The sequence below is a fragment of the Saccostrea cucullata genome, unplaced genomic scaffold (genome assembly GCF_032062105.1).
Source record: "Saccostrea cucullata isolate Sc308-1 unplaced genomic scaffold, CSIRO_AGI_Scuc_v1 ctg12, whole genome shotgun sequence".
NCBI classification, from domain to species: Eukaryota; Metazoa; Mollusca; class Bivalvia; order Ostreida; family Ostreidae; genus Saccostrea; species Saccostrea cuccullata.
The window spans coordinates 31835-47967 of record NW_026933001.1 but is presented as its reverse complement, the minus strand read 5'-3'; the positions used below and the strand labels follow the sequence as shown (position 1 = coordinate 47967).

The 16133-nt window shown below is 33.1% G+C and overlaps 1 protein-coding gene across 1 annotated transcript; it reads left to right on the top strand.

Moving 5' to 3' along the window:
- Window positions 1-5420: 5420 nt before the first annotated feature.
- On the top strand, window positions 5421-15945 carry LOC134236834 (helicase with zinc finger domain 2-like). The gene is made up of 9 exons (XM_062718969.1): window positions 5421-8683; window positions 8784-8869; window positions 9336-9473; window positions 9683-9820; window positions 9962-10563; window positions 10696-10917; window positions 11044-11200; window positions 13457-13624; window positions 15198-15945. The coding sequence occupies exons 1-9, from the start codon at window positions 5424-5426 to the stop codon at window positions 15320-15322; spliced, it is 4896 nt and encodes a 1631-aa protein (XP_062574953.1). The 5' UTR covers window positions 5421-5423; the 3' UTR covers window positions 15323-15945.
- The last annotated feature ends 188 nt before the right edge of the window (window positions 15946-16133 follow it).

Below are 16133 nucleotides of genomic sequence, written 5' to 3'. Positions count from 1 at the left end.
TACATCTTATGAAAATTGAAATCATATATTGACTTTATATATTAATTATGATCTTAATGCCTTTCTAAATTACAAACGTTTTTAGTTTTAGTTTTACCTTGTATACTTCACATTATTGTAAGGACTTTTTCTAAGCTTATGTATTATTTCAATAATTTTTATACAACCATGTTACAAATTTCATACTGACATATAATTTCATACTGACGAAAACTATCGAAATGGCATGAGAAATTCCATACAAATTTCATACTGACGTAAAAATGTTCATGTCTGTTTAAACATTCTGATGAATGTTTTTATTAATATATTTTTTATATTGTGATAATGATACATGTAAATGCTGCATATAAGTATTAAATTTCCACAATTTTCTATTCACTGGGTATTATTGTCTATTTTTAATTAATACAATTCAGACATCTGCTTATAAACAATAACTAGTCCAAAAAATTCATAGGTATGGATAACGGAAAGAGAAAAAATAAATATAAACACAAGAAAAAACTAAATTTAATATAATTTTAGACTTTGGATACATACATATATGGATAAAGAACTTCAAACAATACCACATTATGGATCTTTATAAAATTTTCACTTTTTAATCTATTCCCCTTTATGAAAAAAAGGATTGAACTTAAGCATTTTAGGTCACCTGGCACAGTTTATTATAAGCCAGTTTCACACTCCTTGAACTAGGTTCTATAATCAACCACTGAGTAGGCCAACCAATCTGACTTTCTGTTTGTTTGTTGTTGTTGTTTTTTAAATAAAAACATATTTTCTCAACGTTTTCTGCAAGGTTGTCAAAATGATTGATTCAAGTTAGAGTAATCATACAATTTTTACTTTGACTGCTGCTCCATGGGTATAGGAAACTTACATAACTTTCCTGTTTTGAAAGTCTTAAAAAGTATCATTTGACTGAGTTTTCTCGTTCCCAAGAAACATAGTCGATTTCTTCATTAATCTTTTCTCGTGGATTTTGCTGGTGTTAATCTGTAAGTATGGGTTTTTTTTCTAAACAAGTATGAATAATACCGGTATACTATTATTGACTGGATATGAGGACAATACATGATTTGTTGGACCTGAAGGTGAAAATGCTGCCTAAGGTGGCCAAGGACACAAGGATAACATTTTCAACTTCAGGTCCACTCAGCAATTTCGTTCCTGATTTCCAGTCTATAACTGCTTTGTAATACCCTTCACTTCAGATAGTACACTTAAATGAATTCATCTGAACAGATTTAATAAATTTCGAGAAAAAAAGTGACAGATGAATTTTAAACGCACATTTATTGTATTTTTACGTTAATTTAACAGGGTTGTTATTTTTATAAAATCGTGTCAAAACAATGTACATTTTGATGTTCCTAGAGTATTGAAAATGCGTATAGTTCCCTCTGTATATTCTAACGCGTGGTGGCAAGGTTCCGTGTGTGATAGAGAGATTTGAATGTCATGGATTTCTGATGGATTTTATAAAGAAAATTACACTCAATGTAAATATATATTTATGTAACATTAAAGTTAGTTTTTCTTTTATAATATATATAATATATATAATATATATAATATATATAATATATAATATATATAATATATATAATATATAATATTTTATGAAATTAATTTATATTATGCGTATTTCAGATAATCGAAAATGAAACAAAACAAATGAACCTTGGTGTTCAGATGTCAGAATGTGATAGGTTGCAATGTTATCAGAGCGAGATGTTTATCCTGGACGCCTCAAGAGACTAAAAGTACGATTTTAAAAATATGTCAAGATAATTTTACTGTTTTTAATTATAATAAAACCTTTCCTTATGGAATTTTCTAAGAAGTAAAGAAGTAACTCCTACCCCCGAAGAATAAGGACAATTTGTAATAAAACTTCCCTAAATAAATGTTTATTGTATGTGTTCTATTGTATGCAGAAAATATTGTGACAAGATATAAGATTTTTCGTCTATTCTGTACAAATCAATTTCTCATTCTAATAAAATATATTGTAATAAATTATCATGCCATTTCCATAATTTTCCCCTATCTTTGATTTGCTCCCGACTTCCATGCATTATAATAAAAGTCAATGAATATAATCGGAAAGATTTCTGTGCATAGAAATATTTTTCTGTAACACCTTTTCAAGTATTTTTTAAAAATAGTTTTTGCACAAGAAAAACTTGAAATACTTAACATAACATTAAAAATCACTTCCACCGTGAGCATTTGAAGTGTTTACCGATACCTTATATTCTTAAAACCCTCTGCTCACCTATATGAAATGGTTTTTCTCACTCCTATGATTTTCCAAAAGAAATGTATGTGCTAGGTAAAATACAATCAATTGTAGGGGAGTTTGCGGGACAAAATTGGACAAAAAGCACTTCAACTTAACAAATTCCTAAAGGAATGAAAGACACGTGTGTCATTAAGAGTTATCTGTCTTATCACAGTATCAATTTATCTTTTAAATATAAGCTGGGTTTTTTTCAATTTGATTGAGGCATTTCAATGAGGAAGGCAAGCCCAAATATAAAACAATGAAATCTGCTAGAGGTCCCAAGGCATTATAGACAAACTCGCTGTATATGGCATGCAATGTGTATTATAGATCTTTGGCGTTTATTTTAATTTAGGTCCATCTAGGACATAGCAATAGCATCCGTACTTCTAAGATCAGGTAATCTTTTTTCTCAGGTAACAGTGCGCTAAAAAATAGTTCTTTAAAGATTTTTTTTAATCATTTTTGAATATTCAGTAGTGTTCCGTCTAGGTACCAGGTAATTATTTAGGTAGACGGACCGGATCGATCGAAGCTTTTTAAAATGTCCGCACTGGTTAGTTCCGTGCTTTGTGTCTGTGAGTCTTTCAACTCAAGGTGGTTCACTGGTTGATGCGGTATGTAAGTCATTTCACTATTAATGTTACTAAAACATCTGAGCCACTTTTAAATCAGGCCTTGCGTTTACGTAATACGAAGAAAATAGTAATATTTTTCTATGGTAACACATATAATTGACGCAAAACATTGATTTTATCTGCACTCTGAGAGAGTTGAAAGCAGGTTATTCTGAACATCGCCCTCTGGTTTTTAGCAAAGTGACTGGGAAACTAGCTCTTTTTAAGGAATTAAACAATCTGCGTTATAAGCAAATTTTCCATAGCAACACGAGTGTGTATTTACACATAAATAATTTGAATTTTCCTTGAAGTGAAAAGCAAACACAACAAATGCACTTGTAAATAACAGGTTTTTATTTTGCTATGCTCAACATGCGCTAGATTTTACTATAAAGGTCAAGTTAAGATTTTTTTTAAGATAAAGTTAATTATAAATCCACAATTGTCTACCAGTCGCATATGTTTTAAATACCCCATTCTGTTTTACTGAAAATCGCATGGCGTGACTGCTGCACTACTAAACGTTACGTGGGAGATCGATACTTTTGTAATTACAATATTTGCAAATGCAAATGGTTAGCAGAAAAACAGTTCTTAAATGCCCAGAGTGTTTTGTTTACGATTACGGTAAGTTGATATTGATATTCAATATATTGTTCCTTGAAAATTATTGGCTTTCGCAAGATGAGAAATGTCACATATTACCCTATTTATTAGAGAATGAGTGGACCTAACGCCCTACTTTGAAACTATACCAAGCCACAGGGAAGGGAACGGAATTCAAATTATTTTTACAAGCAAAGTAATTGAAAGAGCTATATTTGATAGAAATGAGTGAAATACTGGTCAACATTCATATTGGTTGCTTTGGCATTATTTATACACTGAATGATCCAAAGATTTTTCCGGGTCATGCCAAGGGACACACGACGGGAGAGACAAGATGGCAGAGGCTGCTTGTTCTTAAAAAAAATTAGCCAAGGTAGATGAAATTTATATTATTCTGCCTAAGGTTTGCTACATTTTTTCTGAGAATCGTTGAGGCGGGTAAGTATAGATAACGATGTATATTAGAGTTTTTAAGGGTAAACCCTGTTTACGAAATATCTATACTTATTTGTATTACCCTCCCCCTGTTTCTTTGGGTCCCACTTCCCTATATGTATGTTCTCACAAAACTGTAGTGGAAGTTCTTGTGTATGTCAAAAATTTTTATTTACTGCCATCAGGTACGTTCAAAATTAACAACATGACACAGCCCTGGGGAAGTGCAAAACGTTAACACAGTTTAACTCAAATATATATATATATATGGATAAAAGGGGATCACTCAAGAAACCATAGGAAAAAAAAACAAAAATTTGCATTCATTTTGGTTTCGAAAATAACGAATGACTTAAGCATAAAAATGTTTGAAAACAATATCATACGATGTTCACACTTTCCATTACCGTATAACGGGTTTCTTTTTCGGGTGTTAATGGTACATTTATATCCTAGCCCATATATATGCCAATAATTTTGTCGAAAAATTTTTGAGGACGATTGGTTCCAGTTGACCAATAGCTTTATATGGTATTGCTTCAGGGACTTTAGATACATGTATGTAACTACATGTACATGATTATATCCCAGCTAGAAAAGTCTTCTTAAGTTTTTAGGTGTGAATAGCATTTTACTCCAGAGATCAAAGAGGTGTATGTAGTGTAAATAAAAGACTGGTCAAAGTTATTTTGTTTTTGTTCGAGATGCAAAACAAGAGATTGTAATTTTACCAGCTTTCTACCAAATATAAACCACCACAGGATATTATTATCATACAATTTTAATATCTGCAAAAAGGAGAAAAATTTTCTAAAATAGAATTACTTCTTAAATTTGTGTTTGTAGTAAACAATTTTAGCTGATATAATATACGGTATTTTTTTATAAAGAGGGAAACGTGCCCATATTATAAAAAATGTATACAGAAGCTGAAAAAATACCCCGATTTGAATTACAAACGTTTTCTTGTATGTTTTATCAGTAATTTTAATTTTTGAGAAAAAAATACAATCATACAATGAGATTTCAATTTCTATTTTATGTAATAGCAAAATTCGGAAAGGCATATGCATATTATATAAATTTTCTTCGATCTATGTTTACGGAATTATTTCCTTAAGGTTTCTACCATTACAGCTATGGGGTTTTTTTTGGAGTCAGGATGTAATTATCAATATTTTTCCTTAACAAAAAGTAAGCACTGGAAATATTAAACACAAATTAATTCGATTTGCTATTAGTTATACCAACAATAAATTTTGAAAGAACATTGTTAATGAATAAAATCATCATGTTTTTACACAGTTAAATGTATCTTTCTTTTTTTCCAAAGAGATATATTAATAAATGATATTTACATATTTTAAGCAAAAATTGAAATTTATTTTACAGAGAAGAATACCCAAATTATTCTCTCGAGACAATTTTCAACAAAGTAAGATAGGTTTCCAAAATCTGCAGAAATGTCAGAAGAGTCAGATCCAGCATCTGAGTCATTCAGCGATGACGATTTATTGGAGGAATATGATGAGGAAGTCGATTATGACCAGGAAACTACCAATTATTTCTACAACAAATCACTGAAACACTACAGAAATGAGTTCTTGGACGATAGCGGTTTCAGCGAAACCCTGTTTAGTGCTGGGCTTGACTTGTCAGATGGTTTTGTGAACGATTGTTTCAGTACAAAAGTAGAAATGTATGACAAAATGCTTGACATCAGTGAGAGTTTTGAGCGCTGTGCAAAGTATCCAGAGACCTACAAGCATTGTAAAATTGAAATATTTAATGCTCACAGAGCGGTCTGTACCACAATGGACGGCGAAATGGAAATAGAAATATCAGGAAGATCAAAATGTGGCAAAGCCTTTAATGAAGACGAGGTCGTAGTGGAAATTCTACATAACGATGAGCATAGAAATAAGATATATGGGAAAGTTGTTTGCATAACAAAAAGAAACGAATCAATTCCAGAATACCCTGTATTTGTTTGCACTATGGACGACCGCTTCATGATACCCGTATGTAAAACTGTGCCTAAAATTTATCCATTAAAGGAGGTATTTGAGGGACCAAGAAAACCAGGCGTTAACGTATACAAGTTGAATGAAATAACAAAAAAACTTATAATAGATGAAGTAAAGTTCATAGATCAATCAAAACGAAAAGAATACACCTTTCTCGTTTGTTTCATAAAGTGGGAAGGTGTTTATCCCATAGGTGCAATAATAAAGGTTTATGACCCAAAACATAATGTAGAAACATCTCTAAACCTTATTTGCCTGGAAAACAAAGTATCTGTCCTCTACAAAGAAAAAACGATAGAGAAAGTGGGTGAACTAGAAAGAGAGTCAGATATCAGATTAGAGGAAAAGAGAGAGGATTTGACAAACCTTCATGTGTTTACTATCGATGATAAAAAATCCAAAGACTTAGATGATGCATTGAGCATAAAGGAGATTGCAGATTCCCATTTTGAAGTTGGTATCCATATTGCAGACGTTGGAAGCATAGTTAAAAGGGATGATGACATTGATTTAGAGGCACAAGAAAGATCAACCACATTTAACCCAGGAGGAAACCATCGTGCGTATCATATGTTACCAGAACCTATTGCAACAGGATTATGTAGTCTTCTTCCATTTCATAAAAGGAAAACTTTGTCAGTCTTCTTCATCATAGACGGGTCCGGAAATATTATAGACAAGAGAACAGAAGTCAAACGAACATATGTAAAGTCAAGGCGCTCCTTTACGTATCAAGAAGTTCAGAAGTTATTGACGGAAAATGAGAGCAGCGATGATGCTTTTAAGAACACATTGATTATGTTACATGACATTTCGAAGAAAATACGCTATAAACGCTTGGGGTTAAAGATTTTTTCTATTCCATTTGAACAACAATTCACCGAATCATATTATGAATACAATAAATCACTTGATGCACGTATTATGGTAGAAGAATACATGATACATGCGAATAGTTTCATAGCAAAATTCCTTCACGAATCGTTTCCAGATTGTATTCCTCTTCGTACTCAAAGCGAACCATCTCCTTGGAAAATGGAAGAATGGGAAGAAAATAATCCTGTTTTTGCCAATTTTGTTCTTTCGTTACAAAATCAAAACCTTCCGCCAAATCAGCTTTCAATAGACAATATTCATGAATATACCATTTCACATCAAATACCAGTGCAAAAGTATATCTGGAAGAAAATGAATTTGGAATTCAGCTTTGGAAGGTACAAGAATGTACAAAGACTAATTGGCACTGATGAATTTCATCCAAAACAAGCCATGGCTTATGAATCATGGATATCTTTCCAAAAGACAGCAGTTTATAACTGTTCTGGATCATGTCGTCATGATGGTAACCATTTTTCTTTAGGAATTAATCCGTACGTTCATTTCACATCTCCTATACGCCGTTATGCAGATTTAATGGTGGGTCGACTTGTCCATGCAAAGATTGACAAAAAACCCTCGCCCTACTCACAAAACGAAATTGATATGTTATGTAGGAAAATCAACATGTGCCGTAATTTAGAATTTAAAAGACAATGTCAATTATTACATTTAGGAAGGCAACTTCAAGAAAAACCTCGTTTGTTTCATGCATTGGCCATTTCAGCCACTGAAAAATCTCTTGTTGTATGTTTCCCAGGATTGCGAGCTTTATCAAAAACATGCAATGAAATTGAATTTTGTTTGCTGAAAGTAAGTTCAAAACCATTCTTTGGAGAAAATGGTCAAAGAGATCATCTTCTAACTTTATCTTGGTTACAACGATTATATTCTTGGAGGGAATATTTATCTTCCACGCCTGTTTCGAATGGTGGTTCTGTAAACTTAAATCCACATCGCAAAGTAAATTTTGTTTCCATTGGGAGATGGAAGATGTTCATAAACGCAATGATAAATGACAGTATACACACACTGGGGGAGAATTTTGATGATGGAGAGGTTCTACCCATTGTCCCTGAGTGTCTTGAGACACATCTTGATGCTATTTCTGAAAAACATAATGATACCATAGTTCAACAGTACACAGAATTTAGTTTATCATTCGACCGTGGTCAAGTTATTCCTCTTCAACTTGGAGCTGAACAGAAAGGAGGGATTGTGGTGCCAACTATTCATCTTTTAGAAATTTCAAAGAATGTGAAATGCTGCATTCAACACATGTCTGATCCAATTGAGTGTTTCGCAGCTTATGCCACTAGACATGCAGGCAACAGACCGATGACACCAGATGAATACGTTAAAGTTTGGTCGGAAATTTTTCGAATGGAATCCATAACCAATGCATCAAACTCTTTATCAGTAGTCATCAATCATTTACCTATACGATTTTGCAGTTCTAAGATTGGATATGGCTTTTTCGTATTAAACAAAACGTTTTGCCTGCAGCGAGATTTGAATTTCCAATGGGAAAAAACAGAGAGCGATGGAAAATTTGTTCCTTTTGAAAGGAACTTTCTATGCATTCGGTGCGAGACGCAGAATGGGTGTCCTTTGGAAGATAGTTTCAATTCTCCTCCGAACAGGAGATGGATATGGGTTGGCCATGGGGAGACAAAATTTATTCAAAAGGACATAATCAATGACGAAGTTACAGTACAATTTCAGTTGCATGAGAAAAGCAGAAAACCAACACTCCCAATGATCAATGCCACAACCTGTATTTGTACAATAGAAATTCTTCAGATGTCAGTTTCAGATAGGTAACTTTGTAATGATAGGTGAAAATGTAAAAAGAAGTAAATTATGTAAATTTGACAATGTACATGTATATTCAAAATCTTCCTACCTTTTCTTTGGCAGACGCATTGAACTAAATTTGAACAAGCTTGATAAGGCAACAAATCTGGCGAAGTCAATAGCTTTGAGAGAAGAGATGCCTAAACTTGGTAATTATCATTGATCCGCTCCTATAATTCTTTGTACATTACAAAAAAAATAGTACATGGTAAATCTACTTTCTTGGGTTACCTCCAAGTTACAATTAAATAAATCACATGCACTTCAAAATTGTCGAGTTTGTAGGATTACCTACTTAATACTCGAAAATTGAAGCCCTACTGAATACTGTATATAAAAAGTCACTTCAACGAAAAATGGTAATGTGGAATAATTATCCTGGTTGAACTGAAACTTAAATGCAAAAATTGCCAACATTGCATTGCATTTTGCAGTTATTGTCTATCAAAAGAAGCAATCTAATTTTTGCAACTGCATTTTTGTCGATTTCATTCTAATTGCAATACGATTTAACGTTTAATTTATGCAATTTATTTTCTTAATTCGAATCAATAATTCAATAAAGCATACATTTAAATAAATTTATTATTATAAACTTTAGTAGATTTTTTACAGATGATCGACACCTAAACTTAGGAAAACTTCAAGATCCCAACAGATTCGAAGAAGTTTTGCAGCCAAACAATAATAAACAGTCAGAGGCGATTAAAAAAGCTCTGTCTTCACGATTTACACTGATACAAGGCCCTCCAGGTCAATATCCTCGAATGACATAAGTTTAAAATAGTTTTATTGCTTTTCTTGAGAAAAAATAAGATATGATTTAGTTATGTTTGAGATTTAGAAGTAAGTTCATAGAAATCACGAACCCAATCAGAAATTACCCAAGAATCCTGAAAGGCAAAAACAAAGTTTGCAAAATCAACTTTTGATGAACTAAAATGATTTATATATAATTACAGGCACAGGAAAAACTTCGACTGGCATAAAGCTTTTATTATTATTTGTGAACATAAATTTGGAGTATCGGAAAAACAGCGGTGACCACAAACAAGTTATATACTGTGGGCCATCCAACAAGTCCGTTGATTTAGTAGCACGTATGTATTATCAATGTATTTGCTTATTTTCTAATTCTGATAATTAAACTGTTCATATTTCGCCCCTAAACATATAAATTCTAATTTAACTTTTTAGTTTATTTTTCTGCTAAGTTGTTTAAAATCGGTGTTCTGAATTAGGACAGCTACATCTGAAGTTGAAAACACTGTGTCCAAATATAGTTAGAATGTACGGAAGTTCTATTGAAAACACGGTATTTCCTATACCTGGTAGAGAGTATATCAATAAGACATCTAAAACAGACAACAGACCCGACCCGGACTTAGCGGATGTTTCACTCCATAACGTGATAAGAAAAGACGGTAAACCATATGCAAGGGAACTAAAGCAGCTAGATAAGCTCTTTCAAATAAATCCAGAAGGAGTTGATCCTGAAAAAATTATTAAGTATATGAAGATACTCAGCAAGGCTACGCAAGAAGAGCTCAAACATTATGACGTCATTTTTTGCACAACTTCCGTTGCAACAAATCCGAAATTACTTAAAGCAACACAAGGAAAAGTCTTTCAATTGATAATTGACGAAGCGGGAATGTGCACTGAACCAGAAACAATCGCTCCAATTATTGCAACGAAAGCAGAACAAGTAGTCCTTATTGGAGATCACAAACAACTTCAACCAATCATCATTTGTCCCGAGGCTTGTAGATTAGGGCTTTCCAAATCTTTATTTCAACGGCATTCTGACAATGCAGTGGAATTAAAGTCCCAGTACCGCATGGTATGTTTGGAAGATTTTGAAATTTAATATATAGAGGCAACCTTCTTATCTTATTAATATTTATAAGCACAAGTCTATCTTTTTTTTTTACTCTTACTCTTTTGAAAGCTCTCTTTTTTATTTCTATTTCAGAACCCGAAAATTTGCGAATTCCCATCAAAACAATTTTACAAAGACAAGCTTAATACGGAAAGTTCCAAAACATGGCACACTGAGAAACCCCTTACATTATGGAGGAAATGGAATATACCTCTACTGTTTTGTCATGTAGAGGGAGAAGAAAAATGTTTGTCGGTGGCCACCGAAGAAGGAAATGAACAGTCACGTAGCAATTTGGCGGAAGTAGAACTTGTGGTAAAATTCTTTTATCAAGGCAAAATTTCATAGTGCTTGTTTTAGTTGCCAGACTTTGTCCCTTGATTTGCAAACAAAGTTATTTTAGAATAAACAAAGGTACTAAATATCTCTTTCCCGTTGTAGATTAAAGTCTATACTTACCTGGTAAACAATGAAAAGTTGGCACCACCAACAGTTAGAATTTTGACGCAATACAATGCACAGCGCCATGCGATAAACGAAGCACTTAAGATGGAAGGTTTTGACAATGCTGAAGCAAATACTGTGGTATCCAGTCAAGGTATGCACATTGCTAAGGCTATAGTCTGCATCTTTAAGATATTAAATTATGTAAAAGGCAGCGGGCGGTTTCGGTTTATGCCATAGGGATGGCAGTTTGTAACCGATTCTCGGTCGGAACGTTGGCAGTGGGTTGGAAAATCTGTAATCGGTTTTATAAAAAACTCTTAAAATACCTTTTTTAAAGGAAAAATAAACCACTGCGTAAACGTTGAATGATGATATTTCACATATCTTCTCTGGTTTTGGGTATTAATAAATTAACTAAGTACATAGTTATTTTAACGTTGAGCATAACTGCCTCTTCCACAACAGTGGATTTCATGGTCCCTGGGTCAGTGGTTCTGGTGTTTAATGGTGGCGTTCTATTGATTTATAACATATATTATATAAACTAGAGCAAGGCTCGTTGCAAAGCAACGACTAGGTCTTCCGTCCTGCTTGACCGGAACTAACTTTAATTTAAAAAATAGAATATAGACGTCTCTAATGATAATGATTTAAATCTTCCAAATTATGTTGATAATTGCAAAAGTAAGCCATTTTTGCTATTTCTTGTTCGACCGGAAGTGACGTCAACGGACAGAACATTCAGTTTTATGCTTCCAATGACAAATATTTCCCAAAAAAGTGTCAAGAACTGCAAAAATATGCATTTTCTGACTACTTCCGGTATGGTCGGAAGTGATGTCAAAGGACATATTTTGATGATCTAAAAAGATTTTACTAGAGATTTTGAATAACTTTGCTTCTTTGATGTATAACAAATTATCAATATTTCTTGAGGTAAAACTTTTGGCCCCTATAAATCCCTTAATTTAGTGATCGGTCCTTTTTCCGAGATATCAGTTGAAAGATCTTGTAATTCAGCACAAATTTTGTTCTATATATTTTAACAAAATATTGTTAATTTAGAAGATAAAAAGCAAAATAATTTTTACCCCTATAAAGCGCCACTTTGAATAGAGAAATTGAAAAACAAAAACCGATGTGCATAACTTCAATCCTTCTATTATCTAAAATCAGTAGATTTTCTGCTCCAGCTTTTGCCATCTCCAGCCTTTGTCTGAAAATGAAAGCCTTTAAATTTTCGTTTAAAGGAAAATAACTCAAAAGCGGAAGTAAATTTTTGAAATGTTAGACAGCATATTCTGATAGAGTTTAGTAACGTCTATATACTTTGAAAATTTGAGCGGAATTTATTGAGAAGTGAGTGAGATATGAAGCTTTAAAGTTGGAGTCTAGGAAGTAGAAGGAAAAAAAAGAATAATGAATCAGTAGAAGGTCTTCCGTTGGAAACGAAGACCTAAATCACGGTTTTTGAGTGCCTGCCAAATGAGAAGGGACTGCCATAAGGTTCTATTCTTGGGCCATTACTTTTTCAATGTTTTTAGCTCTACTGGTCAGAGACCAGAAGAGATTATGCGATAGTAATGCGTCCGGCATCCGTCCGTCTGTCTGTAAACAATTTTTCAAAACGCTACTCCTCCTACAATTTAAGTCTGATTTCAGTATTACTCGGCTCACAAGTAGACTACACTTAGATACATAGAATAGTGCATCGGTTTTTGATTTTGGTGAACGGTGTTGCCATGGTTACTATAAATAGAATTATCTGTGAAATTTCTTTAAAACACTACCCCTTCTACAGTTTTGGTCTGATTTCAATATAACTTGGCACACAAGTAGACTACACTAAGATACATAGAATAGTGCATCACTTTTTAATTTCGATGAACGGTGTTGCCATGGTTACTAAAAATAGAATTTTCTGTGAAATTCCTTTAAAATGCTGCTCCTTCTAGTTTTGGTCTGATTTCAATATAACTTGGCACACAAGTAGACTACACTAAGATGCATAGAATAGTGCATCGGTTTTTGATTTCGATGAACGGTGTTACCATGGTTACTAAAAATAGAATTTTCTGTGAAATTCCTATAAAACGCTACTCCTTCTACATTTTTAGTTTGATTTCAAAATAAGTTGGCACACAAGTAGACTACACAAAGATACATAAAATAGTGTAATGGTTTTTGATAAATACAAACCAGTAAAGCTACAGTCTCGACAGAGACTTCTAGTTATAAATTTAAATCATAAATTTTATTTATTTCTTAATTTAAAAAAATTATTTTATTTTTTATGCCTATTTTGCATTTCAGATTTTTATGGAGATCTATTTTACAAGCCTCTTCTTTTTGAATGTCACGTGTCTTCGATACCAGATCTAACCTGCTTAATCTTATTGTTCTGTAGGTGGAGAATGGGATTACGTGATATTTAGCACTGTACGGTCCCTCCCAGACTACAGAATAGAGGAACATCCAACACGGGGGTGGTGCATGCAGAATCTGGGCTTTATTACTGATCAACATCAGATCAACGTGGCTCTTACTAGGCCAAGGAAAGGACTTATTATAATAGGTACAATAACAATCAACAGCTTAAAAACTTATGACTTTTCAACTTTAAACACAACTATTCCCCACTAGAAATTAAAGTCAGGCCTTTTGATATCATCGAGAGCTGCTTTTTAAAATAAAAATGGAACTCGTAATTTCACTTATCTGGTCATTGGTCATTTACAAAATTATTTTGTTAAAACACATTCTGATTGCACACACAAGTACTCTGAAGTTGACATCAAAGAGATGCTTGAGTTTCTGATTGACAATATCTATGTGGTTTTTGGAGACCAGGTATTCCAACAATCTAATGGAATTCCCATGAGTACCAATTGCGCTCCGTTATTAGCAGACCTATTTTTATATTCATATGAAGCAGAATTTGTGCAAAATCTTATGCATGAAAGGAAGAAAAAACTTACTTCAACTCGACTTTTAGATATATCGACGACGTATTGTCAATTAACAATGGTAATTTCCATTCCTGTTCTACGTATGAACAATTTCTAAAACGAGGTAAATTATTGATAAGCAAGTTGATGAAACAAGAATATCAGCAGGCTTGTTTAAAGTAATCATTTCGTAAGTTCTATGGTCGATACAATGACCTTGTCAGCAAATACAATTTATCATTGAATCATATGCTGACTGACGTTTTTCATACTAATTGTAAGTCCATTATGAAGTATATGCAGAACTGAAGTCACATACATGTATATATTCATGTTTTCATGTTCGGTATTCTCAAAATTTTACACAATCCATGGTGTTTGATTTATTTAGCCTTAAAATATTAAACAGTTATAATAGATGTAATAAGAACATAAAGTCCGCCGAGAACCTGTTTTATACGCAATAACTCTCCTCATGCCCCTGCGCTAAAAATAGCGACATGTAATACTATAAATACTAATAAAACAAACGGGGCGGGGCACTTTGAGAGGGGCGAGAGACGTCCTAGGGAGTTTTGGTATAAAATTACATTGCATAAGCTCAAAATCTTCTTGAAATATCGCCCGGAAATGATAGTGTTATACACAGACAGAATGTATAAATTTACGACCTTGAACTTTGACCTTTTGACCTCAAAATCAATAGGGGTCTTCTTTAGGCCACAGGGAGTTGTTATGTAAAATTTCATTGCGATAGCTCAAATGGTTCTAGAGATATCGTGTGGAAACGAAAGTGTTTTAACAGACAGAATTTGCTTATTTATGACCTTGACCTTTGACGTTTTGACCTCAAAATCAATAGGGTCTTCTTTAGTCCATAGGGAGTTGCTATGCTAAATTTCATTGCAAAAGCTCAAAGGGTTCTCGAGATATCGTGTGGAAACGAAAGCGTTACAGACAGACAGAAAGACGGACGGACGGACGGACGGACAAACCCAAATTAATATCCCCCACTTTTCAAGCGGGGGACAAAAAGAAAGAGATGTCTAAATTTTGATACTATTGGCATTAAAATATTCAGTTGTACATAAATTGACAATCCCTGGTAATATCTTCTTTTTCTTTTTGAAAGAACATATAGTATTGCTTCCCCATAATTGCTACGTAATTTTTATGTAGAATTTTAAATTTCTATTTTAGGAAATCAACAACTGCTAAAATGTGACGGTGTTTGGAAAGAACTGCTAAAACACTACGCGAGACAAGGTTGTATTGTGGACTCCGAGAATCTTTATCAAACGATTGATGGCTTGGCACGGTTATAGTCAACCAATGCTCACCCTTTATTATACCGTGTAGTCAGACGCAGAATTGACTTACCCCTTACGGAGGAGTAATTTTAGGGATTTTATAATGTCAAAAGAGAAAGATGTAGCAACCATTACGGGACTTATTAATAGGGATATTCAATTTCATTGATTTCAGAATCTTCACTAATATCAAAATTGAATCCTCGCTAAAAATTCTGCTTACCGGTATACTATTTTGTGATTATCTTTTTCATAAGATTAGTTTTTTACATGAAAAAGCAAGGCATACTATTTTTATTTGTAAATATGTGTTGTTTTTTTTGTATATATGTGTACTTCTAAACTTTATTGAATGTTTTTACATATGTTACAATGATATTGAGAATTCTTTTCCAGTAATGGCTGGTTTAGAGAGAATAATCCTTTAAAAGTCAAAAGTTTAATCATCTGAAAGATGTGTTCTGAATTTAATTCAAAACTGTCATCTTGAAATACCTTTTTATTTTAAACTGTATGACCCCAATGGCATTGAAGGACAGTATACAGATTTTGATGTTTTATGATCTCAGTCCTGTATACAAGGGACTGTAAAAAATGTTTTACTGAAATCTGGTATGATTTGATCACACTTAGTATGTTCTTCTTATCCCCTCGCAACAAGTTTTGAAGAGATAAGTAACGCAATGGTTTATGTGTGGTTCTTTGTGTGCAAAATGACCTTTTTGCATTGGGGTCAATGTGGAATGCAGCCTTGATTTATAGATATGCTTTTTGGGATAAGAAGCCCCACTTTGTTTCAAGGAAATTTCGATGAAGCAAATTGTGT

Excerpts from the sequence above, each read along its gene's own strand:
- LOC134236834 (XM_062718969.1), top strand. The coding sequence starts at position 5,424 with ATGTCAGAAGAGTCAGATCCAGCATCTGAGTCATTCAGCGATGACGAT. Across the intron at positions 10,918-11,043 it reads TGGCGGAAGTAGAACTTGTG|ATTAAAGTCTATACTTACCT; the intron begins GTAAAATTCTTT and ends TTCCCGTTGTAG. Across the intron at positions 13,625-15,197 it reads GAAAGGACTTATTATAATAG|GAAATCAACAACTGCTAAAA; the intron begins GTACAATAACAA and ends TTTCTATTTTAG.